The sequence below is a fragment of the Prionailurus bengalensis genome, chromosome D4 (assembly GCF_016509475.1).
Source record: "Prionailurus bengalensis isolate Pbe53 chromosome D4, Fcat_Pben_1.1_paternal_pri, whole genome shotgun sequence".
NCBI classification, from domain to species: Eukaryota; Metazoa; Chordata; class Mammalia; order Carnivora; family Felidae; genus Prionailurus; species Prionailurus bengalensis.
Window position 1 is genome coordinate 1,313,127 of NC_057359.1, and position 16,011 is coordinate 1,329,137.

Here is a 16,011-nt window from a genome sequence, read left to right on the forward strand (position 1 = left end):
TGCTCATGGGCTTGGTTCCTTCATCTTTTGTTTTATGAAGTTAATTCTATTGGACAGCTATTTGTCTAATGCTGGGTATACTTTGAGGGAGGATTAAGGTATTGTTAATGATTTGCAGATTAGTGTTGTAGTGAATTAACAAGAACGCATTCACTTTGCCTTTTTTATAACTTTTTATTTTGAGAGAGCTAGAGAGAGAGAGAGCCCTCATGTGCGCACTTGAGCAGGGGAGGGGCAGAGAGAGAGGGAGAGAGAGAATTCCAAACAGGCTTTGTGCTAACAGCACGGTATGAACCGTGAGATCATGACTGGAACCGAAACCGAGACTTGGATGCTCAACCAGTTGATGAGCCACCCAGGTGCCCCAAGTTGACCAGTTTTTTGGCCATTGAAATATACACACTTGCAGGCTCAGGGGTGAGCAAGGACGTCACTAATGCAAACATATCCACTCCTTACATGAATGAGTGGCATGTAAATTGTCTCTGTCTACCCAGCCATCCTCTTTGCTAGCTATTTATTTATTAAATTAGAAAAAAATGTTTATTTTTGAGAGAGAGAGGGTGTGAGCAGGGGAGGGACAGAGAAAGAAGGAGACACAGAATCCAAAGTAGGCTCTAGGCTCTGAGCTGTCAGCACAGAGCCCAACGTGGGGCTCGAACCCATGAACTGCCGGATCGTGACCTGAGCCGAAGTCGGATACTTAACCAACTGAGCCACCTAGGCGCCTATTAATCTTTTTCTTCTAAGGAAGTTTTCATTAAGCATAATTGCACCATCCCGACAGAACTGGTGGCATTTGCTTTCTCCCTTCAGTGCTTTCCCACGGACGCAGCTCTGCGTGGCTGTGCACAGGGGCTTGATTCTGAACAGTTTGCTTGTGGGAAGCCTTCCCCACGTTTGCCTCCAGCACGGTGGGCTGCCCTGTTGACCTGGCTCATGGATGTTCACTCCCGTTCTCCTGAGGAAGCCTGTTCCTTGGACCCGTGTTATGCTCCCCCACACTTGTTACCAGTGCACTGGTTTCTTAGGCTCCCTTTCATGGAGTAAGGTTACTGGGTCAAATAGTGCGAACGTTTTATGGCTCCGGAAAAATGCAGGTTGTTTCCTCTGAGTTTTACTCCCATGGTCTCCCGTGCTCACCTCGGTCAGTGCACCTGCTCTTCCCCCTGGAGGGCCCGTGTGGGCGATGGCACAGGGCTGGCCCTGCTGCCCTTCCCGGGGGGGCTGTGACCGGCCTGTGGGTACTCAGGAGCACTGCCCCTGCCTCAGTGTCCCGGGAGAGCCGTTTCATAAACTCCCTCCCGGGACACTCAATATAGAGTGTACGGTGTGCGGCTCCTGCACTTAATTCTGTGCCCTGTCCACAGGGTGCCCGGCTCTGGAGCAGGAAGCCACGCTGCCTCTTCACCTCCTTGGAGGGGTGGGGGGGCGAGGGGTGGCCCCTCACAGTCTCCTCTCATTTTGGGGCTTCTGGGCAGATTGTGAAGATTTATGATGAAGGATGCCTGGATGACGGCCGGGGGTTGCTGGTGGTTTAGAAGTACTTTAGGACATCGCTGTCATTAGAAAGTTCTACGTCCTGAAGTGATGGGGGTTGGAGGCTTGGGCTGGGAGATGTGGAGCTGGCCTGATGTCAGAACTTTTTAAAACTATACTTTTCCAGGTTAGTGAAGGGACAAAACTGCGTTCTTCTAAGACCTACAAGTGAATTGACTGTATGTTATATTTTTCTTGTGAGGTAAAACATTTTTATCAAAATATTTATCAAGAGAATGCAGGAAGTTACTTTTCCTTTAAGTATGCATATTTCCTTTCAATATGCCTTGCTTCTGAGTGAGATTTCGTTCTAACTAACTTTCCAACAAAATATGTGACTACTTGTCCTGTGAAATTTGGTGAGAGATGGGAGAGATTGTATGGCCCTACCCAGCAGGTGACCAGTGAGCATTCACTGTTTGCAGGTAATCTAGTTTTAATTTTAATTCAGTATAGCCACTCATTGGACAGTATAGTTCTAGAAATTTATGTTTAAGTAAATTTACATTTATGTTTTTCACCTTTAGGGCTCCTTGGGTAGTTAATTTTCCGTTGTTAGCTGTATCACCGGATTTAGTTTAAAATTCTATTTTCTTTCTTTTTTTTTTTACATTTTTAAAGTAGGTTTTTTTTAAGTTTATTTGTTTTGAGAGAGAGTGTGAGAGTGAGCGAGCACAAGCATGGGAGGGTCAGAGAGAGAGAGAGAGAGAGAGAGAGAGAGAGAGAGAGAGAGAGAGAATCCTAAGCAGGCTCCACGCTGTTGGCACAAAGCCAGATATGGGGCCCAAACTCATAAACTGTGAGATCATGACCTGAGCCAAAATCAAGAGTCAGACGCCTAACTGACTGAGCTACCCAGGCGTCCCTAAAATTCTGTTTTCTCAAATACCTTAACTGTTGTAGAAACAAACAAACAAACAAAAAAACCCTGCCAGATTTCAGTTGGCTAAATCAGTTTGGGAAACAGGAGAATTGATTGACTATATATATTTTAGGAAGGTGGTTTTCAATGCCTTTTGGTATGTTTTTGGGAGCAGAGAGATTTGCAGAGCCTTTTACTTTTCTCCTGGTACTGCCACTGCCCTTCCCTTAGCATGCTGCCGACCCGGAGATACGGGGGGCAGACCACTCACAATGAGAGAGCCAGTAAGTACAAGGATAGAGGCCATGGCTTGTAGTTTTCATCACTGAGCAGGCAATGAGGTTAGCCCTGGTCCCCATGGCGGTCCTGTGCTGGGGCTGCACTGCCAGCTCTGGTCCTTTGCACGGGGTAACCACATTACAGTGATGTTTGGGGTAAATGTCCACCCTTACTACTATCCCCATGTGCCAAGTGCTTTAGAGTGTAAATAACTAGTGGATTGGTAGGTGGTGGGTAACATGTGGCTTTTGTGTAAAAGACAAATCCTTCTGATCTATTTGACTTATTCCTACTTGGAAGAAATTATTTGGTTTCCCCAGGGTGGCTGGCTTCTCTCTGTCTCTTGCTTTGACACTTCTTTATTTTCTTCTTCTGTCCCTTTTTTCTCTTTCTGTTTTCCTTCATAATACCGTAAAGGGAATCAACTGGCATTGTGTATTTTGAAGCAGGTGATCTTTGAAACGGAAAATTAATTTGCTGGCTAGCTGGGATTTTGGTTACTGCCCAGGAGATGGTTCCCACAGAGATTTCTCATGTGCGCCATGTGGCGTGCCCTTTATTGTGGTTTTTTGACTCTTTGGCCCTTTTGGGTGTTTCTGTGTCTGGGATTTGCAGATTTTGCACAGGGGAGTCTGTGTGGGTGCTGCAGCGGGGCGGATCTGACCGCGTGCTCTTCTCTCTTGCACAGGTGGCTCAGAGCATTGAGGACCATCACCAGGAAGTGATCGGTTTCTGTCGAGAAAACGGCTTCCACGGCTTGGTCGCCTATGACTCCGATTACGCGCTGTGCAACATCCCCTACTATTTCAGTGCCCATGCCCTCAAACTGAGCCGGAACGGGAAAAGTCTCACCACGAGCCAGTATCTGATGCACGAGGTCGCCAAGCAGCTGGACCTGAACCCAAACCGTTTCCCTATCTTTGCCGCTCTGTTAGGTAGGTGGGCAGTGTGAAAACTGCTTCATTTGATAGGGTTCTACACTAGAAACACACTGGTATTTAAAAAAAAAAGTCAGTGTCGGAATGTTGTGGATTGTACTTAACCAGGGAATGTGCCCCTCCTCAGTAGTATTCCTTACTCAGTATTATTTTTTGGTGCAATTGATAATGTGCTTCTTTTGTTCATACGTATTTGTTTATGTGTTCTGTTCAGGCTGAAAAACTAATTTTGGGAATAAATTCACTGATACTTTGGGGAAAGTGACATTTTAAAATCACAAATGTTAAGCACATTCTCACTATGGAAATTAGACATTTAACCCTTTGGCACAAATTATGTTTGTTTCAGAAGAAAATACGTTGTGCAGTTAGCACTGTCGCTTTCCTGCATGTTGGGGACGCTTACTGCTTTGAAAGGGAAACAACAGACATAAGCTATCTTGCCTTGTTTCTAACACCTACATTTCAAGTAGATGTATAAATATCTTTAAAAACTTCCTTGGAGGAATGCTTCATGCTGGATGCCTAGAAAAGATGAAATCTTGTTTTGATTAAAATTTGATACATTTGTTCCTGTAAAAATGACTTTCCGATAGGTATTATATTCTCTGTCACTTTTGTTTGCAGTTTGCAGTTTTTTTCTTTCTTTTCTGTCCATCCTGGTCTGGTGCAGCGTGCATATCTACAGCTGCTTGAATACCCAGCTCTAAAGGCTGCTTTTCTAAGAATCATGATCACGGTGTAGGTGGGCGTGCTCCGAGCAAGGCCCTCCTGTGATTGTGGCCTTGGGCCACAGCGGCAGGTAGGGGGCCACTTGGGACACACAGGCGGTGTGTGTGAACGCTACGTGGTCTCCAGATTAGTGGGATCTTCCTGCGCATTCTGTTTTCTCTGGAGTGTGTAAAACGGCAATTATGCTGTGGGTTGTTTTTAGATTTCTATGTATCAGGTTTTATAAACATTCCAAAAAGTTTTACGGAATTAAAAATTACACTGAAGGAGCCACAGTTTTTCATGTGTTATTTGGGGTAGCATTTCAAACTGTGTGTAACCACATTAGTCAAAAATTCTGATTTTGAAAATTGTCCTTGTTTGAATCTAATCTCAAATATATGCTGTTCAGTACTTGGTATTTTCTGTCCATTTCTGACTTGGGATTTTGGAGAATTAAAACTAATTTTCTAAGTATAGTTTCATATTTTCAAATATTATAATGTAAAAGGTATTTCTCTGATGTTAAAAGTGATTATGTAGATGGGGATATTATGAAAAACTTTATATTAAATATTATACAAAATGACTGCGGCATATTAATTGAACTTAAATGAGTTGGAAAATTGTATGCTTCTAGAATATTGAATCCCTTAGCTAATTTGCAATATGGGAAGGTATTCATTTATTATATTTAAGAAACGTTGAATATATTTTTGTGGAGATAATTTAAGCTCTGTATTCTTCTAGCTAAATTATTATGTGAAATTTTAAAATAAATGAAAAGCAATAGTTAACATTTTGAATAATCTAATAATGAATTTAGGACTTGGAGTTTCTATAAAAATTTAGATAAGTTAAAAAAATTTAGACAAGTTATAGGTAAGTTCTTTTTTTTTTTTTAATTATTTATTTATTTTTTAAAATTTACATCCAAGTTAGTTAGCATATAGTGCAACAATGATTTCAGGAGTAGATTCCTTAATGCCCCTGACCCATTTAGCCCATTCCCCCTCCCACAACCCCTCCAGTAACCCTCAGTTTGTTCTCCATATTTATGAGTCTCTTCTGTTTTGTCCCCCTCCCTGTTTTTATATTATTTTCGTTTCCCTTCCCTTCTGTTCATCTGTTTTGTCTCTTAAAGTCCTCATATGAGTGAAGTCATATGATTTTTGTCTGTCTCTGACTGACTAATTTCACTTAGCATAATACCCTACAGTTCCATCCACGTAGTTGCAAGTGGCAAGATTTCATTCTTTCTGATTGCTGAGTAATACTGCATTTTGTGTGTGTGTGTACGTATGTGTGTGTATATATATATACACACCACATCTTTATCCATTCATCCATCGATGGGCATTTGGGCTCTTGCCATACTTTGGCTATTGTCGATAGTGCTGCTATAAACATGGGGATGCACGTGTCCCTTCGATACAGCACACCTGTATCCCGTGGGTAAATGCCTTAGCAGTGCAATTGCTGGGTCATAGGGTAGTTCTATTTTTAGTTTTTTGAGGAACCTCCATCCTGTTTGCAGAGTGGCTGCACCAGCTTGCATTCCCAACAGGTAAACTCTTAATTGGGTAAACATTTTTAGTTTAGGTTTGGTGTAAAGGTTTCAGTGTTCTCAACTGAGAAAGGATATTTCCTTTCCCTTGTTGTAACAGGAAGAGCAGCTATAGGAGTTGTTTTGTTGTAGAGGTTGGGTAGAATATTCAATTAAGTATGTGACCCAGATTTTAACAGACTGTTACTGATGTTGGAATTGACTTCATATTTTTTTTCAAATAGAAGCTTCACAAAAATCCAAGACACGTCCTACTTCACAGTAAAGTTCTGTGCAGGTGTGAGCACAGGAAAGCAGTGCAAAGCTCAGTAGGACAGTAGGACTTAACTCTGCTCCTCTGGATTCATGGCAGTTCAGGACTCCTGGATTGTATACTTGTATGTTTAGAATATTAAGATTAATTAATTAAGAACTCACCCTGTTTTGCTTTCTGTTAGCAGGCAGTTAATGAATCTGGCTTCTCCGTGTGGAGGGGACTAAATCATAATCTAAAAAATCACAGAATTATTTAGGAAGTTACCACTTTTAAATGTCACCGAGAGAAGTAACATACTAACGATGTTGGTATGCTGGCATTCGAGAACTACAGTGAAGGGAGAGTGTTCCCCAAAAATGTGGTTTCTCAACTGGATGCAATTCTTACTTTTGACATAGCCCTGGTGATAGGGCACCCAGCCGAGTGGCATTCCTGGTGGTAGGGTGGGCTGTGCTCCGTCATCTGTTTGCGGGTGGTGGTGGAAGTGACCAGAGGAGGTGTCACAAATCATTAACCTAGCTCAGAACGATTTTGTAACTGTGCACTCGGCCTCTGCTGTGGAGCCCAGGTGACAGAGTGTGGTTTGAAGCCTGGGGTCTCACGAGCAGATGAAAGCTGTATCCGTTACCCCCGCATTGTCAGACCGACCTGAGTACCTGGCGGCCAAGCGGCTCAGGTTCTGTACAGTTTGTTCACCTCGAATGCTGTGGGAACTGTCCTGTCCACATCATGCGGCAGCTGCAAGAGATCTGCCTGCTGTGTGTGGTTCTCTAGTAAAAGATGAAGAAGTATTTTCAGTTTTTCTGTGGAAGTTTTACGTGATGTGTCAAAGGAGGCAGTCTTGCGAAGTCCTCGCAAAGTCTGAAGTGAAGCTGCAGAGGTAATCTGCAGATGATGATGCATATGGTGCTGCCGGCTTGCCCCGTGTCGCTGATGCCGTGTTCCTCACTGTGCCGTGTCTGTGTTGCAGGGAATCACATTCTACCTGATGAAGACCTGGCTTCCTTCCACTGGAGCTTGCTTGGCCCAGAGCATCCTCTAGCCTCACTTAAGGTACAAGTTCATTTCTTCTCCAACATGGGTGGTCATCAGCTTTTGAGTTTGCTGTAATTTTAATATGTGAATGACGTTCCTTTATCGTTGAAGGAAACAGCTGCACAGCTAGGATCGCACCCATCCCCTGCCTTCCGGGTCCGCACCGCCTTAGAACACACACACACAGCCTCCCTTATCTTGTTCCCAACCCTGCACTTTAGGGAAATTTGTGAATGTCCTTAAAAATTCTCTTAGGGGAATTCACACTGTGTTCCTAGGTAGGTGGAGATCTTTTAGCTATAGGTTTTTAATACTGTTTTACAAACATTAATATTTTCAACAGGTGATACAGTTGGCTGTTACTTGGATCATATCTTAGCACATTTTGATAAATTTCATAACTTTCTATAATATTCTAAAATTGTAAAAGTCTAATTAAGGCTTTAATGTTTTTTGAGTGATGGAAGAGACCCAACCAAGTTCATCAGAGAAGTGTTCCCTTTGTACTGGTTTTGAATGCTTCGTCTTTTTTATGTCTCTCGCCTTCCTGTTGCGACCATGATGAGCGTGGGAAAGCTGTGCTTCCCGCTTCTCTAACGTGGGAAGTTGGAGTCTAACGTGGACTCAGAGTCCCCTTTCCTGGTGGAGCGGCACCGTGACCACAGCTGCCATCTGTCAGGTGCCGATGGGAGGTCTGCTGGGCAGCCTGGGCCTCGGCTCCTTCAGTGAAGGGGGCTACTTGCCATGCTTCCCGGAGGCACAGCTCCCTTGAAATTCTGCCTCCTGTCAGAATTACCTTCCCTTCACAAACTGTCTCCATCCGTGTTTAGGTTCAAATTGCTTTTTGTGATTTAACTTGGAGTGAACTTTGGAGAAACCTGATCATTCAAGGGAAACTCCTTATTGCCTCTTTGCTCCGACTCCTTGCTGCCTGGACCCCGCTCTTCGTTGTGCTAATAGTTCTTGGGCCCTGGGTTTTCACCTTCTGTCTGAAAGTCCGTTTTTCTCCTCTTGTTAGAAATTACTTGTTTTCCTTGCTTTTTCTGTGCTTGAAGGAGAGTAGCTTTCTCCTGCTGTTGGCCGCAGTGCTCTTCCCGTGTCCTCATGGATGAAGTGCTGCGGTCTGTGGTCCGGGTGGCCCCACTGCTGATGTATGGCCTGCAGGCAGGTGCACTTGCGTTAGGTGTTGTGCTCCTCACGTTTGCCGAACAGGAGCTTTTGTAAGTGGAGATGAAGGGAAGCCTGGCTTAATACAAGGTTCGTGCAGTTGTGGATAGCGGCGGAGAGGCTCCCGGGACCCCAGACCACGTGTGCGTCTTGGCCGAGCTGGCCTTGGTCACGTGTCAGAGGTTAGACGGCAGCACTGTTTGTGGGATTATTGGGGAACCAGCTCAGTCTGCTGGGAGGTCACTAACATCATTAGAGTGTGTCTTTCCTAATTTTGTGTTAAGAAAAATGTTAAGTATGTAAAAAATTGAGATGGGCAACGTCCATCCATGTATCTAATTGGTTCTACAGTTAACATTTGGCCAAGAAGTAGATTTACATCTGTCTTTGCTTTTTAACTCCACTATTTGGAAGTTGCAGATACCCTGCCACGTCACCTGTGAAAACTTCAGTTTATATCATAATTACCTAAAATTAAGGCTAATGTGTCTTAAAGTTTATTTATTTATTTTGAAAGAAAGTGAGAAAGTGTGAGTTGGGGAGAGACAGAGAGAGAGGGAGAGAGAGAGAATCCCCAGCAGGCTTTGTGTTGTCAGTAGTGCAGAGCCCAATGTGGGGCTCGAGCACCTGAACTGTGAGATCCTGACCTGGTCCGAAACCAAGTCAGTCGCTTAACTGAGCCACCCAGATACCCCGAGGCCAATCTCTTTCTTACTTCTGTCACTATTATCATGTCAACTGCATGAACAGGAATTCCCTAATCACTTAGGATTAAGTTCATACTCAAATTTTTCCACTGTTCCTGTAAGGCATTTATGGCGTTGTTTGTTGTTTTCGTTTAGTCAGGATCCAGTGAGGTTTTATGCATTATCATCATGTGTATTTTGAACATCAGCTGGGGGTTTGGTGGTGTGGTGGAGAAGCAAGCCACAGTTAAGTTTTCAAGGACTTGATAAGTTGTAGGCATTTTATTTAAAGTCACATTCTAAAATGCAAGCACATCTGCTTTGAGTTCACATATCGCAGAGCTTTTTTGTGTTAGTCCTTTACACACACCATCTGTGTGCTGCGATGTCATTTAGGCCCCGTGGCACATGTTGGGAAGTGGGATGCGATGGTCCCCTTCCTCATGAACATCGCTGCTGGATCCCGCTGTCCGTATCCTGTATGCTTACTCCCACTCGTGAAAGTAACCAGGTGACTTGAGAATTTGGTTAGTTGTTGTGTGTAACCCTTTCTCGTGATTTTTAGCAGTCTGTGGTATACACAGCTCTCACAGGCATCTGATTCGTGTCGCCAGGTGCACTTGTTGCCCTTCCTTGTCTTGCTCTGTGGCATTTCGCCGAGGTCATCCCCACCAGCTTGTTCTTCACAGAGGGTGGGCGTTACATGAACCCGCTGCCTAGTGAGCCCGGAGCACCCCTTGCCGTGGAGCACCACAGTCTTCCCCTTCCCCCTGCGACCTCCCCGTCCACAGCTCCGATTGTTAGGCGAGCACGCCCGGCGTGGGCCTGTGGGTGCAGCATAAGCGCAGACGACCCGGTTGCAGGGTGATCGCTGCAGACAGCGGGCTGGGAGGGGAGCAGAGCTCTGTGTGCCGTGTTGATGATCAGGGTTGTGTTCCCCGCAGTGAGAGGGCAGTGGTGGACATACTCAGAACCTGGAATCTCCCGAGGGCGGTAGAGAAGCGGAGGTGAAGCAGCTAGGCAGGATCCTTTTCATTTCTTTCATTTCCATAGAAGAGGTGCTGGGAAGGTGGCGTCGTGTTTCTCAGGTTTGATTTGTCAGTCAAGAATATTCCATTTGTGTTCAGGACAGCAGGAGGCCATGTTATATGATGGAAAATTCCAGAACCAGGGGTGGGGCCTTGGGAGCCCGGGTTAGTCAGCCCTGGCGGGAGTACCCCCTGGCCATAAGCATGTGCTGAGTGGGCTGTCTTTCTTTAATGTGCTTTTTGAGTTGTTACTGCTGTATGATTTTGAGTCCTAGTAAGTGGTGGAAGTTTTATTTTGAGTAACCACTTAGTTGTTTTAATTTTAAAAATGTTTTTAGGTCGGACCATTATTTTAATGGTTTTTGTGTTCCTAAACTTCATGTTAATTTTCACGCGTGTGGTGTTTTTATCCCTGTCAGTTGTTCTGACCCACAGGTGTCTCCTGCCACAGAGCCCCTTGTCCACCTGTTTGGTTGAGCCCCTTTGCAAGTGTGTGCTGGCCCTTCCTGTCCCCAGACCCCCCTCACGTGTTGGTCTCCCCCGTGGTGGACGGGCCTCTGTTCTGTGTTCGGCACCACACCCCAATTGTGGTCAGTGGGTAGTGCTGGTGTCCCCTACGCCCCCCTTCCTGCGCGGTGCTTGGAACACCCCCATAGCTCCCTGGCTTGCTTCCGCCTCTTGTGGAACTCCGTCCATGTTAGCCTGTGCGTGCCCTCCTTTCTGATTCGAATACCCTGCCTTCCTTCAACCAACGTTACCTCTCTCTGAGGCATCTGGACACCAGGATGACCTGTCAGGTCACATCAGGAACATTTTATCTTAAATTTTATCTATAGACTTTAACCCAGAGTTCTTTGCTCTGAACATGTGTGTACACGTCTGTTTGGACCCGATTCCCCTTTCTCTCAGGTGTGTGCCTGGGGGCCGGAATTGCTGGTTACGTGAGAGCTCTGTGCTCAGCTTCTCGAGACGCGGCCAGGATGCTTTCTGTTAGTGGCTGCACCGTTCACTCCCCTCCCAGCGGCCTGTGAGGTTTCTGATTTCCCCGCATCCTCACCAACGCTCGTTATTGGCTCTTTTATTTTTAGCTGTCCCAGTGGGTGTGATGTGGTTTTGATTTGCATTTCTCTGATGAGTAATGATGTTGGACATCTTCTCCTGTGCTCCCTGACCATTTGGTTATCTTCTTTGGATAAATGTCTACTCAAGTCCTTAGTCCATTTTTCAATTGGGTTGTCTTTTATTATTGAGTTGTAAGAGGGGTGTGTGTGTGTGTGTGTGTGTGTGTGTGTGTGTGTGTGTGCCTTTTTTTTTTTCTTTTGTATTCTGGGTACACAGGTGTCACCAGACACATGATTTGCAAATACTTTCTCCCATCCTGTGGGTTGTGCTTTTAAAAACTTTCTTGATGTGGCTCTTTGATAATTCTTTTGAAATTCAATTCATCTCAATACCACCTTTCACTGCTCCTAGTGACTCCACTCAGTCACTTTCTGTCATTTAGGGGAGCCTTGGGGGACCTTGCCAGTCTTCCTCTTTACCTTGCAGAGCCCTTATGAGCTCAGTGCACAAGGGCAGCCAGACAGCTTGGCCGCACATCCTCTGCCTCCTGGGCCCAGAGTGCTGCCCTGGGTCTCCTCCCAGAAGAGCTCCGTCTTCCCTCCTAAACTTCACTACCCCTCCCTCTGTTACCACCACCTGCTGCTGGTAGTGTTCTCACGCGCTGACACTCGCTGTTGGGCCTCTGGGGGCCCGCCACTTACCTGCCGGTGTCTCCCTTCCCCCAGGAGCCCGAACCTCCCGGTGGGCCCTCGCCAGCTGGTTGGGCAGCTCCACCTGCCTCGGGCTCCGTGTCCACCTCCTCCCTCGATGGGAGTCGTGGGCGGCGCCGTCCCTGGCTGAGACCACACCTGACCTGACAGTGAAAATGTACAGTCGCGGCTGAGGAAGAACCTAAACAAACGAAAATAAGCACTGTGCTCATGGATTCAAAGACTTACTTAGATTTTACTACTTCCCTATCAGAATCCTAGCAAGCTTGTTTTTTTGTAGAAATTGAAAACTGAGCTTAAAATTCATGTGGAACTGCAGAGGACCTGGAATAAACCACAAGAGTGTTGAGAAGGGACAACAGAGTTGGAGGGCTTCACATCTCCCTGTGAGGCTGTGCTAACCCAGGAGGTATGGTCCTGACACGGGCCGGTTGCTGGGTCAGCAGAGCGCAGTAGAGCCCAGTGGAGCCCTGGACACATGGTCGGAAGGGGGAAGGGCTGGTGTTTTCAGTAACTGGACATCCCTATGCAAAAGTGAAAAGAATATAAAAATCAACTCCAGAGTAAAAATCAACACTAGAGGAAACGTAAGAGGAGATCTTTGTGACCTGGACTGAGGCAAGGATTTCGTAGTGAAGTGCATAAAAAGCAAGTGGCTGAGGGAAAGGAACAGAGTGTGTCTCTGGTAAGGAACCCGTGGCCAGAATTTGTAAAGGACAGCACAGTAAGAAGATACAACCCAGCCAGAAAAGATGGGGGGACGTTTGAACAGGCATTTTCTGGAATGTTCAGTAGGTGCACAGAGGCCCTCCGCGTCATTAGGGAATGGCGGTGGGACCGCCACCGTGGCCACGGCTCTGACAGGTGATTGCTGGGAGCACAGCCAAGTGGCCACCTGGATGTGGCCGGGCAGCTTCTTACAACGTTGAGCCCGCACCTGCCATGTGACCCACGGGACCTCAGACCGACCCCACGGTCAGCTGGTGAATGGTGGGTGGAAGAGTCACACAGGGAGGCCTGGGAGTGGGGAAGGAGCAGACTTCTCTTCACTGAAATGGCAGATGCCAGACACGAAGGAGCTCTCTGAGACTCCTGTGTGAGCCCAGAAAGAGTGGCGCTCGGAGAGGAAGCAGAGGGCAGTCGCTGTCTGGGGCTGGCTGTGAGGGCACGGGGGCCATGGGGCTGTGGAAGGGCTCTCTTTCCAACTGTGTGGCGGCGGCACTGAGGTCTGCCTTCCTCAGAACACAGTGACCTGTCTGCCTGAGGCTGATGGGTTTTATTGCACATAAAATACCTCTATAAAACGGATTTGAAAATCACGGTTCCCGGTGTGAACTGGACTGCAGGTGTCCGCAGGTGACCCTCCCTCCTGAACGTGTCGTACACATGCATTGCTGTCTTCCAGGCTCTCCTGGTTTTACTGCCCCCACTTACAGGCCCTTCGCCCGATGCTGGGGCTGGCCCCGCTGCCCGTTCCCCCGGCCAGGCCCATGGCCATGGCCCTTTTCTGCTCGGTCCAAGGCTGGTCTGTGCTGTGTTCTCATCTGCGGCCCTGCACACCCGCCCCTTTGCTCTCGTGGACCTCGGTTTGTATTTGTGCTCCAGTCTTCCCCACCTCCTCCCAGCTCCCTGTTCCCCCACATGTCTCCTGAAGATGGTCTCTAGTAATGGGTCCAACAGCTTAACCCCGCGCTGAATTTGGGCCGCCACAGTTGGCCTTGGTTCAAGGCTGCTGAGGACACAGTTGACATCCATGAATTAATGAATGGTTTTCACCTCCCGGGGGCATGAAACACTCAACCCTCAGCCCCCCCTGCTCTCCTCACCCTGCAAACCCCTGCCTTGCTTCCTGGACCCCAGCCTGGTTCTGTGTGCCTCATGTGCCGTGTCCCCTCCCTGACTCCTGTTGTGTGTGGGTTCCCGAGGGTCCACCTGCACCGTGCTGTGGCCTCCTGCTTTCTGGCACATGTCGATGACTATCCAGTGGACCCAGTGTCCAGCGAGACCCCTTCCCCGACTGCAGCGTGTGTCTCACCCCCACCCACCAGGGCATCTCTGTGTGCACACCAGATGTGGCACTCCAGCTTGTCTGTGTGGGTTTATCCTGTTTGTTAGAGAGTGATACCAACTGGCCCTGTGATGTCCAGGGTAGAGTTTGGCGGGTGTCTCTGATTCTTGCCCCCTCCTGCATCTGGTCTGACTCTTCCTGACCCGCCCTGCCCTTCCTGACCGCCTCTGGTGGCACTGCTCAGCTGTGTGTGGAGCCCTGGACCCTTAGGCCCCCACTTCCCCACATCTGACATAGCCTGACCTCATACCTCTCCTGTGCCTGGTCTTTCCGTGGCTCCCTTCGTCAGTAGCATGGATTTGGGTTTCATGGGTCTGTTGAAGAAAAAGGATGGGTGGGGGGAGGGCTACTGTAGTGTTGCCTGTTCTTAATTAACCATTTCAGTAGGAATATCAGAAGGAAAAGAAGCTCGCCACCTGCCATTGCTTCATAGAAAAGACATCTCAACCTTAGAAGAGGTGTCACTTAGAAGGTTGGAGACCAGGGTGTGGTCTGCCTTGGGGCCGTGGCCGCGCCGCTCACTGGGTGCTTCCGCGAGTGCCTTGGTGGACCCCTCTGTCCTGTTGGGACATCCAGAGTGCACCACACGGCGGTGGCGTGAGGGTGAAATGCAGTGATGCTTGTCTGCGGGGTTCTCTGAGGGACCTCCTGGAGCCTGGCCAGCAGGTGTCTCCTTGTGAGCCTCTGACGTCAGGGCGTTGAGACGCTGCTCCGTATGTACCGTCCTCACACTTTGCAGCTTTCCTAATGGTGATGGAGGGGTCAGGTTCTGCTTCAGCAGAGCCGTTAGTGAAACTGGTGCCTTCCTCTCACCTGTCTTCCAGCGTGCGGCCAGGAGGTCGTGTGGGAGCCGTAGTACCAAGCCCCAGAATCATGGTTTTGTGGTGTGTTTATTCAGTTAGTGTGCGAGTCTGTGGGAATTGACATGGCTCTGAGAGCTCAAGCCAGATGCTGTGCAACGACCGGCCTGAGGGGGACCGAGTAGCCATGACAGTCACCCTGTCCTGGCAGGTGATGTAACAGTGATGTGCGTTCCAGTTTGCTTATGGCTTCATGTTGAGCAGTTAGCTGGATGAGAGGATAAAGAATTGAACATCCGTGCACTTGCAGAAACATACATGATGGATGGATAGCATTTCTGCAAAGTTTGGACACAAGCTGAGAGAGATCTTCATGAAGGGTTTTTTTGTTCCTGTTTTTTTTACTTCGTCAAAATTTATTTTAGACTAACCAAAATGGTAGCACTGTACCTGTGTAAATACTTGATGTAAAACTTCTTGAAAATGTTGATGTTATTACCTAATCCCTAACAGCACGCTATAAGATTTTCAAAAGCAAAATAAAATACTAGTGAACCTTGACATAATTATGATGACATAATTATTAGCAGAATAAAAATACAACTACAGCATTTTCCAAACAAAACAAAGACACGAATCTGTTGTAATTTGCATATTTTTACCTTTGCTTCACTTTCAAGTATTTGGATTTCTAACATTTATATTTTCTAAGTATCTTTATAAAAAAATATTTTAAGTCACAAACTGTATTGTTTACCATAAACTAATGTGCTACAAAGTCAAACGTCCAGCTACATGCACCCGTCTCCCCATCTGGTGTCCACTCTAGACGACATTTTCAAATGTGCTTTATAAATATTTTCTCTGAAGTCAGCTGTGCAGCCCTTTGTGCAGGTGGGGACAGCGGTGGGTGATGAGGTATCCCCTGTGGTGACCTCCTGGGGGCTGCACACCCACACGCTTGTTGCTGTGGGTGCTCCGCGAATGTCTTCTTGTTTCCACGAACATCTGAGATTTCAGATTCCCATCACTATAAACAAAGACTTCAGTGGTCCCGGATCATCTATTCTGTATGAAGGAAACAGGATAAAGATTACTTTAAAAAAGTTTTTTAATGTTAATTTTTGAGAGAGAGAGAGAGAGAGAGAGAAAGAGAGAGAGAGAGAGAAAGATGGCGTGAGCAGGGGAGGAGCAGAGAGAGAGGGAGACACAGAATCCGAAGCGGGCTCCAGGCTTCGAGCTGTCAGCATAGAGCCTGATGCAGGGCTCGAACTCACGAACCGTGAGATCGTGACCTGAGCCG

The 16,011-nt window shown here is 47.1% G+C and overlaps 1 protein-coding gene across 2 annotated transcripts in view; it reads left to right on the plus strand.

The window, feature by feature from the left end:
- FAM120A (family with sequence similarity 120A) overlaps window positions 1-16,011 on the plus strand; it is a 96,830-nt gene that overhangs the window by 14,428 nt on the left and 66,391 nt on the right. For both annotated transcript variants that reach the window (XM_043567331.1, XM_043567330.1), the window contains exons 2-3: window positions 3,369-3,615; window positions 7,123-7,205. In XM_043567331.1, the coding sequence (XP_043423266.1) occupies window positions 3,369-3,615; window positions 7,123-7,205 (330 nt within the window). The remainder of the gene's footprint in view (window positions 1-3,368; window positions 3,616-7,122; window positions 7,206-16,011) is intronic.